A 17,998-nucleotide genomic window follows, 5' to 3' on the forward strand; every position below is an offset into this window, starting at 1 on the left:
CAACAATAATAATAACCACAGCAATGATAAAAACAACAAGGGCAACAAAAAGGAAAAATAATAAACAAAAAATTTTTAAAAAAAACCCCAAATTATCCAATGGAATTCTTATATTCCAATTTTATTTCAACTCCATTTCAGTATTCTACTTTTTAAAAGATTTATTTATTCACTTATGAGGAAGAGAGGGAGAAAGCAAGAGAGAGAAAACCAGAACATTACTCTGCAAGTGTGATGCCAGGGATCAAACTCAAGGCCTCATCTTTGAAAGTTCAAAATTTTATCCACTGTGTCATCTCCAGGCCCACAACAATATTTCTTCTTTTCTTCTCTACCCTACCTATCTACCCAAGAGGTGGACCCAGGAAAGAAAAAGGTAAAGATTTTTTTCACATGGACCAAGAACTTTACCTATAATAATCTTAGCATTTTTCCAACTATATATTGGGTGGTTTCACTCATACGTGACATATAGAGAACTTATAAACATGGCATAAAGACAAAACAAACAACAAAAATAGAAGCAAGCAAAACTATTTCTAAGACTTTATAAGAACTATGGTGGTTATCTTTGGGAGGTGGGAGGTTGGGGACACAGAACTTTGGTGGTGGATGTGGTGTGTAATCTTACAATCTTGTAAGGCACTTTTAATCACAAGTAAAAAAATGGGAGTTTTTTTTTTCTCTTTTACTCTTTCTAGATTTTGGGGGGGTTGTTTGCTTGTTTGTTTTGATCTCAATGTCAAATGGGGGATATACATATGATTAGCTTATCAGTGAGGAGGAAGAGAAACTCAAGGAGCAAGGCCATCAGATACAAATAATCTGATACTCAAATTGTTTTCCGTGCCAGGAACAGAGGAAGACAGAGATGACAGAGGGCAGGCATTTCAAAGCAGATTTTGCTTCCTTCAATGCTGCCCTTTTACATCTTGCAGTCTAGCTGGATGACAAGTGTTTTCCTTCAAAAATTTCATATGATTCATCTTGGGGCCAGTATAGCAATGCTGATAGCAGAGTGATTCTTCTTGTGAAATGCCCGCCTCTCACTCCTCCACCCCTGGCATTCTGTATGAACTCTCTGGCAAGATATTACAGGGCAGGTTGTAGAGGTACAAAGGGGAAGCCAATGCTGTTCTATTGTGGCACCTCCAGGTGCAGGCACTGCCTGGTTTGGCACCCTGGGGGAAGCTGCATGGTGGGGCAGTAAAGATAACTGTCATGGCTGCACTTGGATAATGTTTATGAGATTATACCATTAGTGGTTGGCTGGATGAAAGGAATTTTATTTATTTTTTTAAATTACTGTTGATGGGGAAACATACTCAAGGAGAGTGGCTTCAAAACATAGTCATTCCACAGCAATGCCGTCTTGGAGAAAACCTCTTACAAGAGTCCATGGAATGCAAGGTGGCAGAGAGTAAGACCCAGAGAAACCAACACAGAGCAGTGTCAGAACCAGATAGAGCACGGATGTCCCACCTCTGTGAATAAGGGAGATGATCCCTTGGGGAATCCCTGAAATAAGGAAGGAAAGTGAAGGTAACCTTGAATCAGGATAAGAACAAGACCAGGGGGCCAGGGAGATACTTAGGGATAGTGCATGGAACTTGTATGTGAAAGGTCCCAGGCTTGATTCCTGGAACCACCAATAGCCAGAATAGTGTGGTGCTCAGGCCAAAAACAAAACAAAGACAACACAGGCAAACAGAAACCAAGACTAGAATGTCTCCAGCACTGGAATCACTCAAGGAACCAAGGATGATGGGTGCATAGGAGTAAGGGAACAAAAGAACTTTAGTGTATTTGACTGATGGCACCAGCCTGCTTAGCTGCTGTAAGAATTAAGTTTGGTCCACTGGTTTCCCTCATCTCAAGATTGCTATGCCCTCTCACACTGTGGACCGAAGCTTAGAATCTATTGGTGGCAGAATCTTTTTGATTCTGCTTTATGTAATAACACCCACCATCCTGCAAGCACTCATTAGACAGGATTCCTTCCTTTCCAGTCATTCAACTCTTTTAGCTGTAAGCAAGCTCTGTGACTGGGTGCAGGGAGTTTGGGAGTTTCTGAATCCCTTCTGCAGTAATGAGGGACCCTCATGATTTATTTCCTTGCTTTTCTTTTAAGAGCTTCAGTTTATCATATCTTGAATAACATTCTAAGGCCCTTGGGGTAAGGATGTCCTTGCCCTAGAACTGTTGTAAACCAATTAGATCACTAGCCTAGTCATGAGCATATGTCCTTTCTAGAGTGATTAGAAAGCTAGGTGTAACTTGTTAATGCCTTTTGAACAATAACTTTTTTTTGAAATATTAAATCATCTACAATCTTAGACTAGGGAGACCAGAAGCAACTGGTCTTGTCAGTATATAAGATAGTTATTTATAAATAGCATTAAATGACATAAGTCATGGTAAGGTCTTGTATGGAACCTCTGGGACTTTGCTAGTTTTCCTCTATGCTTCTTTTGATCCATACATTTGACACTACATTTGCTGATCTCAACCAAATCAATACAATCAGTGCTACCTTGACATGTTCCACTTCAAACTGTATCCAGGCCTGGGATGTCAACCCCCCAGCTCTAATACTTGGGTGAGATCTTTCCTAGCTTATAGGACACCTTAATTCCATTTTGGGTGGCACACCTTCTAAGTTATAGAACCTAGATACCAACCAGGGCCCATCAGATGGGGCACATGTGCACAGGTATACATAAGTTAGGGGAAAATATATACCTTCAAGTAAAATGGTGTAATAGCCTACAGTGACTCAATAAGTACAGCAAGCAAGTAGAAAGAGCTAAAAAAGAAAACATAAAGTACTTAATCAAATATTTTCTACTTAGACCTAGATACCCCCCCCATCACCTATTTCCTATTTCACTTCCCTCAATCATCCTAAGTCTAACCCTGTCAAATAAAGTAAAGATTACAAAAACTGGATAAGGGCAAGTGACCAGCACACTTTAATGATGGTCCTTTTAATCACTACCAGGCCAGGCCATCATCTGGGGCTTTAGTGAGGGGATCCTGGCATTCCCACACAAATATGATGAACCTACACCTTTAACAGATCCCTCTCTACACCATCACTGATCATCTCTGACAAGAACAACATCATGAACTTCCCCTCAACATAGAATAACGATGGTATTCTGCCACTCAAGCAAGACTGGTCCTGAAATGAGTGCAGCTTGAAATGTTCCTAACTATGACCATGGAATGCCAGCTCAAACCAACAGGGATGTAGAGGTTACACAAGCTACTTTGCTGAATATGAATAGACATGGTCCCCAGGTAAGCTAAAGGTATTTGTATACTTTTCCCATATTTGGGAGCTACTCTCTGCCCTAATCCAGCTTTTTGGTCCTAATCCGAACTCTGACACAATCTTTCCAGACAATACTTTCAGCCTACTTGCATGCTATCAAGTTCAGGCAAAACTTAGTAAAACCAAAGCCATGGGTCATTTGAAATATACCTAAAATAGACTTCCTAGCCTTTTCCAATATGAAGAATCCAAATCTCATCTGCTATATTCTTGCCTTTAGGTTCCTGATTAGTAAATTTTTTTTTCTGCTTTATTTTTAAATGCTTTTTAGTCACCAAGTTGCAAAAGCTACCATGATGGCAACATGACTTCCCTGGGCAGATGACCTCACCAATACATCCTGAAACCCCACCTCTCAATGCCCTACCCCACTAGGGAAAGATAGAAACAGACTGGCAGTATGAATTGAACTGTCAGTGCTCATGTCCGTGGAGAAGAAATTATAGAAGCCAGACCTCTCACCTTCTGCACCCCATAAGGATCTTTGGTCCATATTCCCAGAGAGATAAAAAATAGGAAAGCTTCCAATGGAGGGGATGGGATGTGGAACTCTGGTGGCATGAATTGCAAGGAAATGTACCGCTTTTATCACACAGTCTTGTTGATCATTATTAAAAGTAAAACTAATAAAGATAGTTTCAAGGGCTATCTTTGATAGAGCTGATAAAGAGTATCATAGATGACTTTGTACAGGAGCAGATTTTGAAAATGAACTCAGATCTCTTTGAACTCAGAATGCAGGTACTTAGTGCTCTGTTGCTCTGTCTGGCATAGTATGTGATTTTTGCAATGACTTCTGGGTAATCTGGCAAAATAATGCAAGGACTTCTTTTTATTTTGATAAAATGTGTCTCAGCATAGATTTAAGTTTTCTAGAGACTTTACTTATCTATGCTGGGGTTAATCAATCTCTGCCTGGTTAGTCAATATCTTTAAAAAAAAGGGATCAAGTTGGATATGCCTCCCCCCCCCACCTAAAAGAAATCATTAACTTTTTTAATCAGGTGACTCATGTTTGTGCCAAATTGAGAGGTAGCCTGATCAGAGGGTGATGAATTTATGACACTGAGCAACTTTATGTGTGGAGGTAAATCTTTTTCTTTCCCTGGGCCTCAACTCCACTCCTCATTTTAAAAATGGTAGGTCTTGCCAATGCCCATGCTCAGCAAATAAGCAACTACAGAAGCAAGAACTCCTTCTGTACCCCAGAAAGAATTTTGGTCCATTATCCCAGAGGAGGAGAAAGATTAGGGAAAGATAACCAGAGGGCTCTGAAATTCAATTCCATCTAGACCTAGAAAGAGAAGTGGAAAGAAAGAAGGAAAGACATTTGGAATTAGTAATAGATATAGGTGTGACTTAAAATGGAAGAAAAGGCAGGACCACTGGAAAAATGGGAAAGATAGATAAATAGATACAGACAGACAGACTGATAGTTATAGAAATAATAGTCAACCCATATCTGTGACATTGGGAGAATCACCTGCAGTTTCCCATGGAGGGAATGGGGACACAGAACTCTGGTGGTGAAAACAGTGTGTAATTGTAGTCCTGTTATTTTGTGAAACACTAATAAAAAAATAACAATATATGATAGGTCTTGCATATTTCAGTTTAATTCTTGACTATACTTGAAGCTACCAAAATTAAAGATATTTGATATGAGGTCCCCTGGATCCTCACATTCTGTGGTGTCCTTCCCCATAAAGACAAAAACAGTGCTTAGCACCTAGTTCATGGCAATAAAGTACAAAACAGGGAACCATCATTTTTTGGGGGGGCTTCTTTTTCTTTTTCTTTCTTTTTTTTTTTTTTGCCACCAGGCTATTGGTGAGGCTCCATACCTACACAAAGATTCCATCTTTCCAGTGGCTATTTATTTGATTTAATAGAGGGTTAGAGACAGGGAAAGAGAGAGAGGAGGGAAAGGAGAAGGAAATATAGCTGCAACACTGCTCCATCACTTGTGAAGCTTCCTTTCTGCATGTGGGACTAGGGTTTTGAACCTTGAGCATGACTTTAGATGCCAAGGCAAGAGTACAAGTTGTACTCTTTGGACTATCAGACTATCCATCAGCGGTTTCTATGATTCCATTGCTATCAAGTTCAGTTAAATGGTTAGAAATTAACAGAACTCAGAGACACATTTTACTTACTAGTTTACCAGCTTTATGTAAAAGGGTGTCTTATCAAGGAATATTTGGATTCCTTCATGTAGGCCTAGACATCTAATAGATCCTTTTCTCTACTATCACTCGTCATGCCCATTGGAAATTTCATCATAAGCCCTTTTGTGGGCTTCTTCAGGATCATACCCTCACTATGAACTAGCAATGGTAGGGACTGCCCTACTTTCTGAAGGGAAGCTGGGTCATCCTACTCTGCCACTCGAGGAAGACTGGTTCTGAAGTGAGTGCAGCCTAGAATGTTCTCAGCTATGACCATTGACTGTGAGCTCACTCTGACAGGAACTCAGAGGCTGTACAAGCCCTAATGCTAAATATGAATAGATAAGGGACCCATTTGAGATCAACATGGTAAACAGTTAATTGCATTTATGTATTTTAGTTTGTGAGCAACTCTCTGCCATAATCATGCTTACTAGTTCTATTCTCAACTCTGACACCATCTTCCTAGACAATATTTCTAATGCACCTCCATGTTAGCTATCAAATTCAAGCAAATATTACTAAGATATTTTCTCCTAGGAACATACTTAAATAGAATTTCTAGCTTTCCACCCTAAGGTCCCTACTTCCATCTGCTCTATTCCTACTTTATGGTTCCTGTTTACTATGATTCCTGTTTACTATGTTCCTGAATACTATGATTCCATACTGATTTACCTGGGCATATGACCTCACCAATGTTTCCTGGAACCTCACCTCTCCAGAGCCCTAACCCCTGTAGGGAAAGATAGAAACAGGCTGGGGGTTATGGATAAACCTTCCAAAATCCATGTCCAGTGGAGAAGCAATTATATAAGCTTAAATCCCACAATCTGCACCCCAAAAAGAATTTGGTCCATATTCCCAGAGGGGTAAATGATAGGGGAAGAAAACCAGAGGACTATGAATCCCAGTTTCACCTGGACTTGAAACATTTGTCACCAGCAATCTTGTTTTTATAACATCACTGGAAAACAACAGAGGAAGCCAGGCACTATTTCTCTTATCTGAGACAGAAGAGGAAAAATACCTAGAAGTAGTAATAGGTGTGTAGATACGACTTAGAAAGAAAATGAAGGCAGGACCATTGAAAAAAAATGGGAAATATGTGTGTGTGTGAGGGATTTATTTGAGGTTTAGGCCAATCATGTCTATTTGGGAATCTCAAGACTCCCGATTAGGGCCCCAGCTGATGGAATGGCCTGATAGTGACTAAAGAGTCATCATTAAATTATGCCAGTCTCTTGCCCTTATTCAGCTTTTGCAGTACTTGCTTTGATAAGGCTAGCTTTGGAGTGAGTGAGAGAACTATAATAGGAAGTAGGTGAGGAGGGTATCTAAGTCTAAGTAGACACTATTTCATTAAGAACTTTATACTGACTCACTGCAGACTATTGTGTACTTTCTATTTTAGATACATATTTTGCCCTACTTTATGGATACATGTGAACCTATGCTCTATTTCATGGGACCTGGTCTATATCTAGGTTTTGGGACTTTGTTAGGAAGTGAACCATCTAGAATAGAATTAGAGAATACTATGAAAGGAAAGGTCTCACCTGAGTAATGAGAGTAAAGGGTTGAAATTCCATGCCTGATGTCTCTGGACGCAGTCTAAAGTGAAGCATGCTGACATGGTACTACTCTTTGTGTTGATTAGGTTGGGATCAGTGGATGCAATATCATTTGGTATGAATTGAGAGAAGCATGCAGGAAAGTGAGCCCCACCCTAGAGGTTCCAGGACTGGGGGAAATATGGGCTTTATAGAGGAAGTGGGAGGTTCCTGCTGTCTTAGGGTTAATAAGACAATAGATAGTTATTGCTATAATCACATTATTTGGCAATTGAGTTAACTTTGAAAAATCCCTTTGTTAGGATTTGTTGTATCATACGCAACATCACCATGATTTATGTCCTTTGACATTACTTATATATAGGTGTGCCACCGGTTGCTTCTGTTCTCCCTGGTCTAGGCTTTTGAGAGAGTCAACATATCAAAGACTCAGCCTATGTATTAAAAAGACTCAGTCTGTGCTTTAAGAAGTTTTAGACATACAATCAATTTTCCCCTCTCATATTAATTAAATAGTGATTTATATGACTACAAATTAATAGGTGTATATATTAAACACCATTCCCACCACCAAAAGACTGTGTTCCATCCCATCCCTCCACTCACCCATCCTCACCCCGGGAAGCTGAACATCCACCCTCACCTTCACACCAGGCATTTCACTTTGGTGCCCTATTCCAAATTCAGTCAAATCCTGCTGTCAGTTTCCCTTTCTGTTCTTCTTTCTCAACTTCTTTTTATGAGTGGGATCACCCTATACTCATCTTTATCTTTCTGACTTAGCTCACTTAACATAATTCCTCTAGCTCTATCCAAGATGGGTCAGACAATGTGGGTTCATTGTTCTTAATAGCTGCATAGTATTCCATTGTGTATATATACCGCAGGTTTCTCAGCCACTCATCTGTTGTTGGGCACCTAGGTTGCTTCCAGGTTTTAGCTATTATGAATTATGCTGCTATGAACATAGGTGTACACATATCTTTTTGATTGGGTGTTATGGAGTCCTTGGGGTATATCCCCAGGAGAGGAATTACTGGGTTATATGGAAGGTCCATGTCTAGCCTTGTGAGGGTTTTCCAGACTGCTCTCCACAGAGATTGGACCAATTTACATTCCCTTCCTAAAAGAGAAGGATGAAAGACAAAAATAAATAAAAACAAAAGTGTGTCTTAGAAAAGGGTTTAATATGAAATGGATAAGGCTGGCAAGATAACTCACCTGGATATTGTGTCTGCTTTGTCATGGGTGTGACCCAGCTCAAGCCTGAACCTCACTGCACTGGAGAAAGCTTTGGTACTGTGTTGTCTTTCCCTCTCTTACTCTGTCTTTCTGAAAAAGTCAGCTGAAGCCCCAGTGATGACAAATGAAAAGGATACAACTTGGGAAAAGTTAGATGGAAGAGATGCTGAGGGGAGCTATGGAGGAAGAACAAAGCACTCTGCCTCTTTCTAGGCACATCACTCCCCTCACATTCCATGAAATTGTTAGTGAGCAAATACAAATGCCTACCCCACAGAGCCTGCATAAGCACTGTGTCCCATGCAGGCTTTCTAGAATAGTGTCTTACATTGAGAAGACTGCTAGTCATTGGTAGCTCCATGTGCACTGTGCCTCCTTTTTATGACATGCTTTCCCACCTGAAGCTCTGAAGACTGAGACTTTAAAAAAAAAAATTAATTTATTTATTCCCTTTTGTTGCCCTTGTTGTTTTATTGTTGTAGTTATTATTGTTGTTGTTGGATAGGACAGAGGGAAATGGAGAAAGGAGGGGAAGGCAGAGAGGGGGAGAGAAAGACAGACACCTCAGACCTGCTTCACCACTTGTGAAGCGACTCCCCTGCAGATGGGAAGCCAGGGCTCAAACAGGGATCCTTACGCCAGTCCTTGTGCTTTGCGCCACCTGCAGTTAACCTGCTGCGCTACAGCCCAACTCCCTGAGACTTATAAGATTTAAGTGATCCCCTTATAGTATAATGTAAATCCCACTTCAGAATTTCTTACCATTTTATCTAATACTGTCTCCTGCATATGTGCAGAGGCTTTCACTGTTTATCTTTTCTCCCCAACATTTCCCAGTTGCTTAAGGGTACATAATAGAACTACTTTCTGGCCAATGGGCTTCGAGTGGAAGTCCAAATTCTGACTGAAGAATTTAAGAGCTGGCAACTAGGAGGTGATTTACAGGTTAAAACAAACATGTTGGGAGGTCAGGTGGTGGTGCACCTGGTTAAACGTACAGACTACAGTGTTTAAGAACCCGGGTTCAAGGCCCTTGTCCCCTGGGAAAGCTTCATGAGTGGTGAAGCAGGGCTTCTTGTGTCTCTGTCTCTTTCCCTCTCATCTCCCTCTCCCCTCTCAATTTCTCTTTTTTCTATCCAATAATAAATAAATACATATTAAAAGAAACCTGAAACATATGCCTTGATGTTTCATCTCTTTCTCCTCCTTCCCCCGCCCTTCTCTTTCTTTCTGTGTGTCTCATAAAATAAGAAATATTTCTTTAGAAGGAAGTTGCTCATCAGGTGGAGTGCCCACTTGACTATTTGAGGACGCAGGGTCAAGCCCCGAGCCACCACATGTAGTAGGTACACAAGGGAAGCTTCATGAGCAGTGAAGCAGTGTTGCTCTCTTTCTCTCTCTTCCCACCCCCCCCAATAAATTAAAAATATGAATCCACAGGAGGTGGAGGAAATTGTAGACACAGAGGCCCTATGACAACTCCAGTGGCAAAATAATTTTTTTAAAAGACTTTTGACATATGATGTGCAACCCTTAATCTTCCTTTTCTCTAGCTACAAGAATTTGAGGCCATGACCCCGTAGGAACACAGCAATAAGATAAAGGCAGCCTGGATCCAGGGATTACAATTTGTCAAAGATTAACTCTGGAGAGAGAGACTGACATCTTTATGAGCAAGAAACAAATATCTTGAGTGTTTACCTGATACGATTTCAGGGTTTTTCTTTGCTATAGAACTACACCTCACCTGAATTTAATCTTTATTGTGCCAAACACTGAAAAACAGAACAAAACAAAATGGCTCATCAGGAGCGCACGGAACTAGTATATGTGAGATCCCAAGTGGACTTTTCAGACTGCATCTGCTGGAGTGGTGCTTGGATCCTCTTTCTCATAAGATAATAATAAAAAAGTTTAATAAGCCCTCAAAAGAAATCCTCTATATGACATCAGTTTTAAGAACTTTCAAGAAATTTAAGTCAAAGAAGACAATGGATTTTGATGTGTAATTCTGTTACTTTCCATGAATAGCAATGTAGCCAAGATCCTGGGGATGGGGGAGTCATCTAGGTATTTGAGAAAATTCCCAGTACCTTTCAAATGCCATGCCTTTGATAATGGGATGCATTCTCTACCATCTAGTTTTTTAGCTAGATGTGCTCCAGTTCACACTTGACATGCTATCTATGTCCTAGAGGTCTTGTGAGAGAAACAAAGGATCTTGTAAAATGCAGAATAGCCTGGCGACTGAGAGTAACTTAGCTTCTTGTTAATAGGTAAATGGGCACAAATCCATTTCTCCTTTGATCCTATCTCCAGACTCTATTCTGACCCACTGGCCTATCAGTCTGTCTGTACATGTAGACCAACCTGGTTGATCACTGTTCTTAAATAGTGTTCTTAAATGTCCTCCCTAAATTGACCTGAAGATTCAACTTTAGTCAGTCATAGTCTGGAAAGGCACATGGGATGGGAGGAAAGGTTGGTACCTAGTTTCAAACTTATCCCACTCAAAGAAACTACACTAGTTCAACTGCTTAACAGACAAGTCTTTTAGAGCAGCAGCAGTCATAATTGTCCTTTGTATGTGGCCAGGAAATGATCCAGTGTAAGGAGTATCCCTAAAGGCAGGAACTGTAACTTTTAAAGTTTTCAATACCTTCTCAGAAATGTTATCTTGAAATATATTATTTTGACTCATTTTCCTTCTGAAGGACTCCCATAAATATTCTGTCATGAGATTAAAAGACCCAGGTTTATTAGACAAAACCTTATTTCTCTGTAGTGTTTAAGCTTTTTCATACTGTCTGGCTTTTTGCAACAACCTCCTCATACCTGCCTTTAGATTTTTTTTTTACCACCAGAATTATCACTGGAGCTCAGTACTTACACAATGAAGGCAGCCATGTTTCACCATTATCATTGTTTAAAAAATATTATTTGTAAAGATTTACATTATTTATTTATTTATTTATTTATTTATTATTATTTTTACCAAAGCACTGCTCAGCTCTGGCTTATGGTGGTACAGAGAACTGAACCTGGGGCTTTGGAACCTCAGGGATGTGAGTCTCTGGGCATAACCATATACTGTCTCCCCAGCCCATTATTATTTCTTTATTATTTTTAATAAATATTTGTATTCCCTTTGTGGGCCCCCATAGGAACTTGCCCTCAACATGGGTCAACAATAGTAGAGAATGTTCTATCCTCTGAAGGGAGGATGGACAACAAACATACTCTATGTTCCACCTGAGGAAGATGGGTCCTGATATTGGGGCAGCTTGGGACGTTCCTACTCATGACTACAGAATGTGAGCTCAGATCTATAGGGATGCAGAGGTCACATAGGTTCCTAAGCTGAATATGGGCCCCAGATCAGATCAAATCAATGGGGTTTACACTCAACAATATATATAGACCTTTCCCATATTTGGGATCTACTCGCTTCCCTGATCCAGCTTTTTGGTCCTTTATTCAGCCATGACATCATTTCCTCAGACAATAACTTAGATCCAACTGCATATCAAATTTCAGGATCAGGGAAAAAAAAAAAAACAACAACAAAAACTAGTATAGCCACAGGCCCTTTGGAATTTAACTAAAATATGCCCACTAGCTATCTACAAAATGGAGACCCCCCAACTCTTCATCTGTACTAGTCCAGCCTTTAGATTCATGATTAGTCAACAACTTGTTTGGCTTTATGTTAACCCACTTTTCAGCCACCAGGTTCCAGATGCTAGCATGATGCCAACCAGACTTCCCTGGACAGACAACCCCACTAATGTGTCCTGGAGCTTCGCTTCCCCAGAGCCTCACCCAACTAGGGAAAGAGAGAAGCGGGCTGGGATTATGGATTGACCTGTAAATGCCCGTGTTTAGTGGGGAAGCAATTACAGAAGCCAGACCTTCCACCTTCTGCATCCCACAATGACCTTGGGTCCATACCCCCAGAGAGTTAAAGAATAGGGAAGCTATCAAGGGAGGGGATGGAATATGGAGTTCTAGTGGTAGTAATTATGTGGAGTTGTACCCCTCTTATCTTATGGTTTTGTCAGTGTTTCCTTTTTATAAATAAATAAAATATTAAAAAAAGAATAGGAAAGCTATCAGGGGAGGGGATGGGATATGGAGTTCTGGTGGTAGGAATTGTGTAGAGTTGTACCTTTCTTATCCTATGGTTTTTATCAGTGTTTCCTTTTTATAAATAAAATTTTAAAATATTTTTATTTATTTATTATTGGATAGAGACAGAGAGAAATTGTGAGGGGCAGGGAGATAGAAAGGGAGAGACAGAGACACCAGCAGCCCTGGTTCACTACTTGTGAAGTTTTCCCCCTGCAGATGAGGACCAGAGGCTTGAACATGGTTCCTTGCACACTGTAATGTGTGCATTTAACCTGGTGTACCACTGCCTAGCCTGCCCCCTTTACTTCTTTATAGAAACTGAGAAAATGAGAGGGAAGTGGGAGATAGGGGAGAAGAAAGAGAGGTACCTGCAACACTGCTTCACCACTCATGAGGCTCCCTCTCTGAGGTAAGGACTGGGGGTTTGAGCTCCCAGTAATATGTGTGCTCTACCAGGTTCCCCACTGGCCAACCTTGCCTCTTACCTTGAAGAGCACGTCCAGTGATTCATGCAGCTTACAGCCTCTCTTCTAGCCTCACCAGCCATTTCCTTCCCCAGTTACAAACCCACAAAAAGAAGACACTCAATGACAAACCTGATTTCAGTGTCCTCCACTACTTGGGGCAAGTAGTACTTACATGTAGCTGCTCAACACTTGGCTCACGACAGGATGTAGAAGGAAATAGTAGATCACTATCCGCAAGTCCAGGTCTGTAGAAGAAAGTCAAGGTTAAAAGTTAATATGTTAAAAAGAATGGCACCCAGAATGAAAGTAAATATGTAACTAGGTCAGAGAGAGGTTAACTTTGAAACAGTCTGTTTTACAAAGATACCTAGAAATCAAGTTCGTCATAAAATTAAACCTCAAGATAAAGAAACTTTCCCAATCATATGGTTTCCCAATTTGGATTATTTACTTGTTCACAAATCATATGTTTTCTCAATATGCTGAAGATTGTAGAAGGAAAAGAGTGGGCAATTTCAGAGAGAGAGTTGCAAAATAACCATATGTTGGAAGAAGAAATATTTGTCTGGGGAGATAGTGAGAGTGTGTGGGTTAAGGGCACCTACAGTGGGGTCAGCAAATTAGCTTACTTCAATAGTGCAACTGCTTTGTCATGTCGGTGACCCAGGTTTAAGCCTGTCCCTCACTAAACCAGAGGAATTTTTAGTGCTGTGGTATCTTTCCCTTCCATCTGTCTCTAGTATGTGTTTATGATACCCATTGTTACATTAGATCTTCACAAAAACCATATGGATCAATTTTACCTTTATTTTGTTGTAGGAAAAACAATGAAGTTAATTAATTTGCCCAAAATTTTTGGTGGTAATGAGAAAAGTCATTCTTTTTAAAAAATATTTATTTTATTCCTTTTTGTTGCCCTTGTTTTTATTGTTGTAGCTATTATTGTTGTTGCTATTGATGTTGTTGTTGGACAGGACAGAAAGAAATGAGGAGAGGAAGACAGAGAGGGGGAGAGAAAGACAGACATCACTTGTGAGGTGACTCCCCCCATGCAGTTGGGGAGCTGGAGCTCAAACCAGGATCCTTACACAGGTCCTTGCGGCTTTGCGCCACATTAGCTTAACCTGCTGCGCTACCGCCCGACTCCCCGAAAAGTCATTCTTAAAACTAAACCTGTAGCTACCAGGTGGCATATGAAACTTGCAATCTAGTCCAAGGACCTTTACAGTTTATTTTATTTTCAAAGCGTTATTAATCTTTTAATAAACATTTCGTTTATTTAGTTTAATGAGAGAGATACAGAGAGCAAGAGAGACCAGAGAGACCAGAGCAGTACTGAGCTCTGGATTATGATAGTGCAGGGAACTGAGAGCCTCTGGCATGAAAGCCATCTGAATAACCATGGTGCTGTCACCCCTGTCCTAGTTATTTGGTCTTTTTAAGGAGAGGAGAACAGGGAGAGAGAAAACCAGAACTGCTCTGACATATACAATTCTAGGAGCCAAACCCAGAGTCTCACAAATTTAAGTCCTGTGATCTACCTATGTGTTCTTGTGTCCTACCTATGGAGCCAGGCCCTTCCTTGGCTGCCATCTGTCTTTTAGAAGCTGTGGTTGGAACTTAATCATTTTCTATTTGCTCAGTGTTATTTCTAACTATATTTTGTCACTAGGTGGCAGTACTAGCCCATAAAGGCTTTCCAACACCTCCTTAGACAATCAGCCTTCAGCTCATGATCCCTGATCCATTATCTCCATTGTCATCTTCCAGTCTTGCACCACTTCCCTCCTTCCCAGACGTTTCAGAGTGGTGATCAAGAATACAGACCTATAGCCACTAACTCATTCCCTCATGCTACTTATGCTCTTCTGTGTCTCAGTTTCTTCTCTTCCAATGTGACTCAAGTCGACTCCCACTATCCCACATGGATTCATCTGAAAAGAATGTGAAGGTCCCAGGCTCTGGCAAGTGGGACCTTCTGCAGCAGCTCTTGAACTCCAGACAAGTGGGTCATGATGGGTCCAACCTTGGATCTGACAGTGTGTTCCTCACAGCACCAGAGAGCTTACAGGCTGGTTTGGGGATGTAAGGAAATATTGGACTTTCTCAGGAGTCCACAGGGATAACTGTTAGATAACATACCTGCTAATTTTGGGGTAGATGATGGGTGATTCCTGAGAAATGACAGCCCAGCTTCTCAGAAAACAAATGTATTGATAGTTGTGTCAGCAGAAAGGAATGCCCTCGTTCCCTCCTGACCCCTTCCCAGTGGCATCCTAGTGGGGGGTAAAGGATATGCCACCCAGCCAGCCATTCTGCTTGAATTGATTCCAGTTATTGGGGTAAAACCTGGAATTTGAGGCCTCTGCTGAAACCCACCAGAGTTAAAAACTGACTTGATACTTCAGAACCTCAGAGAAGTTAATAATAATCTTGTGTTGCTCGAAGTTGCAACCAAGCCAGTTGTAGATGAAGAAAAGCAAAACCATGGGGTGGCTTGAATCTTTTTGAAGCCATTGATAGAGACCCTTTATAGACTCTGCACCTCAAGGCTGAGGCTGCCCTATGGGTGAGGATAACTTTGCACACTGAGTCTTGTGAAACTTCTTTTGTGCATGGCGCTCCCATGTGGTGCAAGGGGTTCAAGTTCAGGTCCCTGTGCATGAAAAAGTATGCACTCTCCTAGGTGAGCTATCTCTTGCCCCACTGCTGTCCTTATTTTACAAGGTCTACACTAGTTGTCCCTTCACCTGCTGAGTTTGCTCCATTAGTCAAGCCTGGCTGGATATATGGAGTTTCTGGATGTGAAGATATGCTGGGCAGCAAGAGTTGGAATTGTAAGAGTCCAGTGGTAGCTCACTTTGTAAAGTACACGCATTACTATGCACAAGGACCTAGGTCCAAGTTCTTGATCTCTACCTGCAGGGGGCAAGCTTCATAAGTAGTAGAGTAGAGCTTAAGCTGTCTCTCTTCTCTGCCTGCCTACTTGTCTGTTTCTCCCTCTCTATCTTTCTCTGCTTTTTCACCTGTTATAAAAAAATAGTCAACAGGAATGGTAAAATCCTGCAAGCACTGAGTCCCAATACCATGATGGCACACATACAGAAAGACTGATCAGACTCTTGTCCATACAAGCCACCAATGACTCCCTTTAATGCCTCACACTGACTCTGCTGAATGAATTTCTATGGCTCTGTGGAGTCTTTGGGAGCACTGGAAAGCACTTCCTACAACTATCTTTTGTTTCATTAGCACAATGAATTTGCATGTCCTCTTTCTCTAAAGTCTGCTGTGCTTGTCTGGAGCTCAATCCTTGAGGAATATTTAAGTTCCTTGGTCCTGACTGCTTGCCTCACACTGCAGAGAGGTGGCAGTGAATATTTTCTATCCTCCATTTCTGCTGGCTCCACAGGTAGCTTAATCTATTTCTCAGAATCATGAGTTCACAATTTCACACATTCAACTACAGTGGATGTCACCCAAGGTCCTTACCCAATCTACGTCCATTTATACCTGACTTGCTAGTCTTTATCACTTTAGGTCTGAGCTATGGAAAAAAAGGATGAATGTAAAAGAAAATAGGAGCAAAATCAGAGCATAGCCTCCCAGTAGCTAAACCAATTTTCACTCCTTTTTCAAAACATCAGAATGTAATTGACACATAATAAAACAAACCCATTTTAAGTGTGTTAGTTAGAGTTTTGTCAAAAATGATTCAAATACCACTTTTTCTATTTGGGAATCAACATTTTGTTCCCCTATAAAATTATCTCTGTAAGAGGGTATTAACAGAAAGAAATAATAAGGACATTTTCTTGGTGGGGAGCAAAATGCCTAGTATCATGGTTTCTATCACCATAACTTAGTGTTACTTGCTTCAAAACTTTAAAATTTTGGAAACAATTAAATGATTATTTATGTGTGTTTGTCTTTTTGTTGTTGTTGTTGTTCCTTAAACAAAATGCTTTTGAAATTCACCTATATTGTTGCTTTGTATGAGTAGTTTATTATTTACCAATTTGCATTATTCTGTTATGGAAACACAACACACACTGCCTTATCCATCTATTGGCAAGCATTGGGGGATGTTCTTTTAAAAAATTTTTTAATTTTTAAAAATTATCTTTATTTACTGGATAGAGACAGCCAGGAATCAAGAGGGCAGGGGAGATAGAGAGGGAGAAAGAAGGAGAGACACCTGCAGCACTGCTTCACCACTTGCAAAGCTTTCCCTCTGCAAGTGGGGACTGGGGGGCTTGAACCTGGATCCTTGAGCACTGTAACATGTGTGCTCAACCAGGTATGCCACCACCCGTTCCCGAATTGGGGGATGTTCTAAAGGATAAGAACTGCTATAAATGTTATACAGCTCTTTTTTTGTGGGCATATTTTCATTTCCCTTGGCAAAATGCCTAAGAGTGAAATTCTAAATAACAGAATAGGTGAGTTTTTAACTGGAAAGCTCTCAGAACTGGCTGTACCACTTAATGCTCTTATCCCAGAGTGCAAAGGTACATTTACTTCATTTCACTTAAGTTTCATCTTGTTAATTCATCATCACTACTTTGAACAGTTCAAAGAGTCACAGAACTGACTCTTACAAATAGACTTCATCGCCTTCCAAAAGATGCTTCATATTTGAACACACTTGACAGGCAAAGAGTTTCCACTCACAGACCTCAGACCCAGAACATGTGAAGTTAAGGAAAGCTGCTTGAGAGCAGTGAAGGAGAAAGACTGTACAGCTTAGTCCATGACACAGGATCAAATTCAACAACCAATTTGATGACAGATGTTCTAGCCAGATTGCCCTCATGTCTGAATGACTTTGTAACAAACCGATTTCCCACCCCTGAGTAATCAGAAATTTATTTGCAGTCTGTGAACTAATTGTTCCCATACTCAGTGCAGGTCTTAACTGAATGCAGTTAAGTGACATTTAAATATCTGGTCTCTATTAGGAGACAGTTGATCAATTACCATGCTTATATCCTGCCAGTAAAGTGAAATTTAATTTGCTTAAGATTGCAGCTGATTCCTATGACCTCTAAAATAAGCTATAAAGTAAACAGAAGAGGC

General features: G+C 40.6%; 1 protein-coding gene across 8 annotated transcripts in view; it reads right to left on the reverse strand.

Moving 5' to 3' along the window:
* Positions 1-13,138, reverse strand: part of HAO2 (hydroxyacid oxidase 2) — a 49,530-nt gene extending 36,392 nt beyond the window's left edge. For 5 of the 8 annotated variants that reach the window (XM_060201794.1, XM_060201792.1, XM_060201791.1 and 2 more), the window contains exon 1: positions 13,049-13,132. Coding sequence is in view for 1 of the 8 variants with exons in the window: in XM_060201793.1 (XP_060057776.1) it covers positions 12,938-12,999 (62 nt within the window). In the remaining 7 variants the exon portion in view is untranslated. The other 3 variants (XM_060201795.1, XM_060201796.1, XM_060201793.1) reach the window with 3 other exon arrangements.
* Positions 13,139-17,998: the final 4,860 nt, after the last annotated feature.

The sequence above is a fragment of the Erinaceus europaeus genome, chromosome 11, assembly GCF_950295315.1.
Source record: "Erinaceus europaeus chromosome 11, mEriEur2.1, whole genome shotgun sequence".
NCBI lineage: Eukaryota > Metazoa > Chordata > Mammalia > Eulipotyphla > Erinaceidae > Erinaceus > Erinaceus europaeus.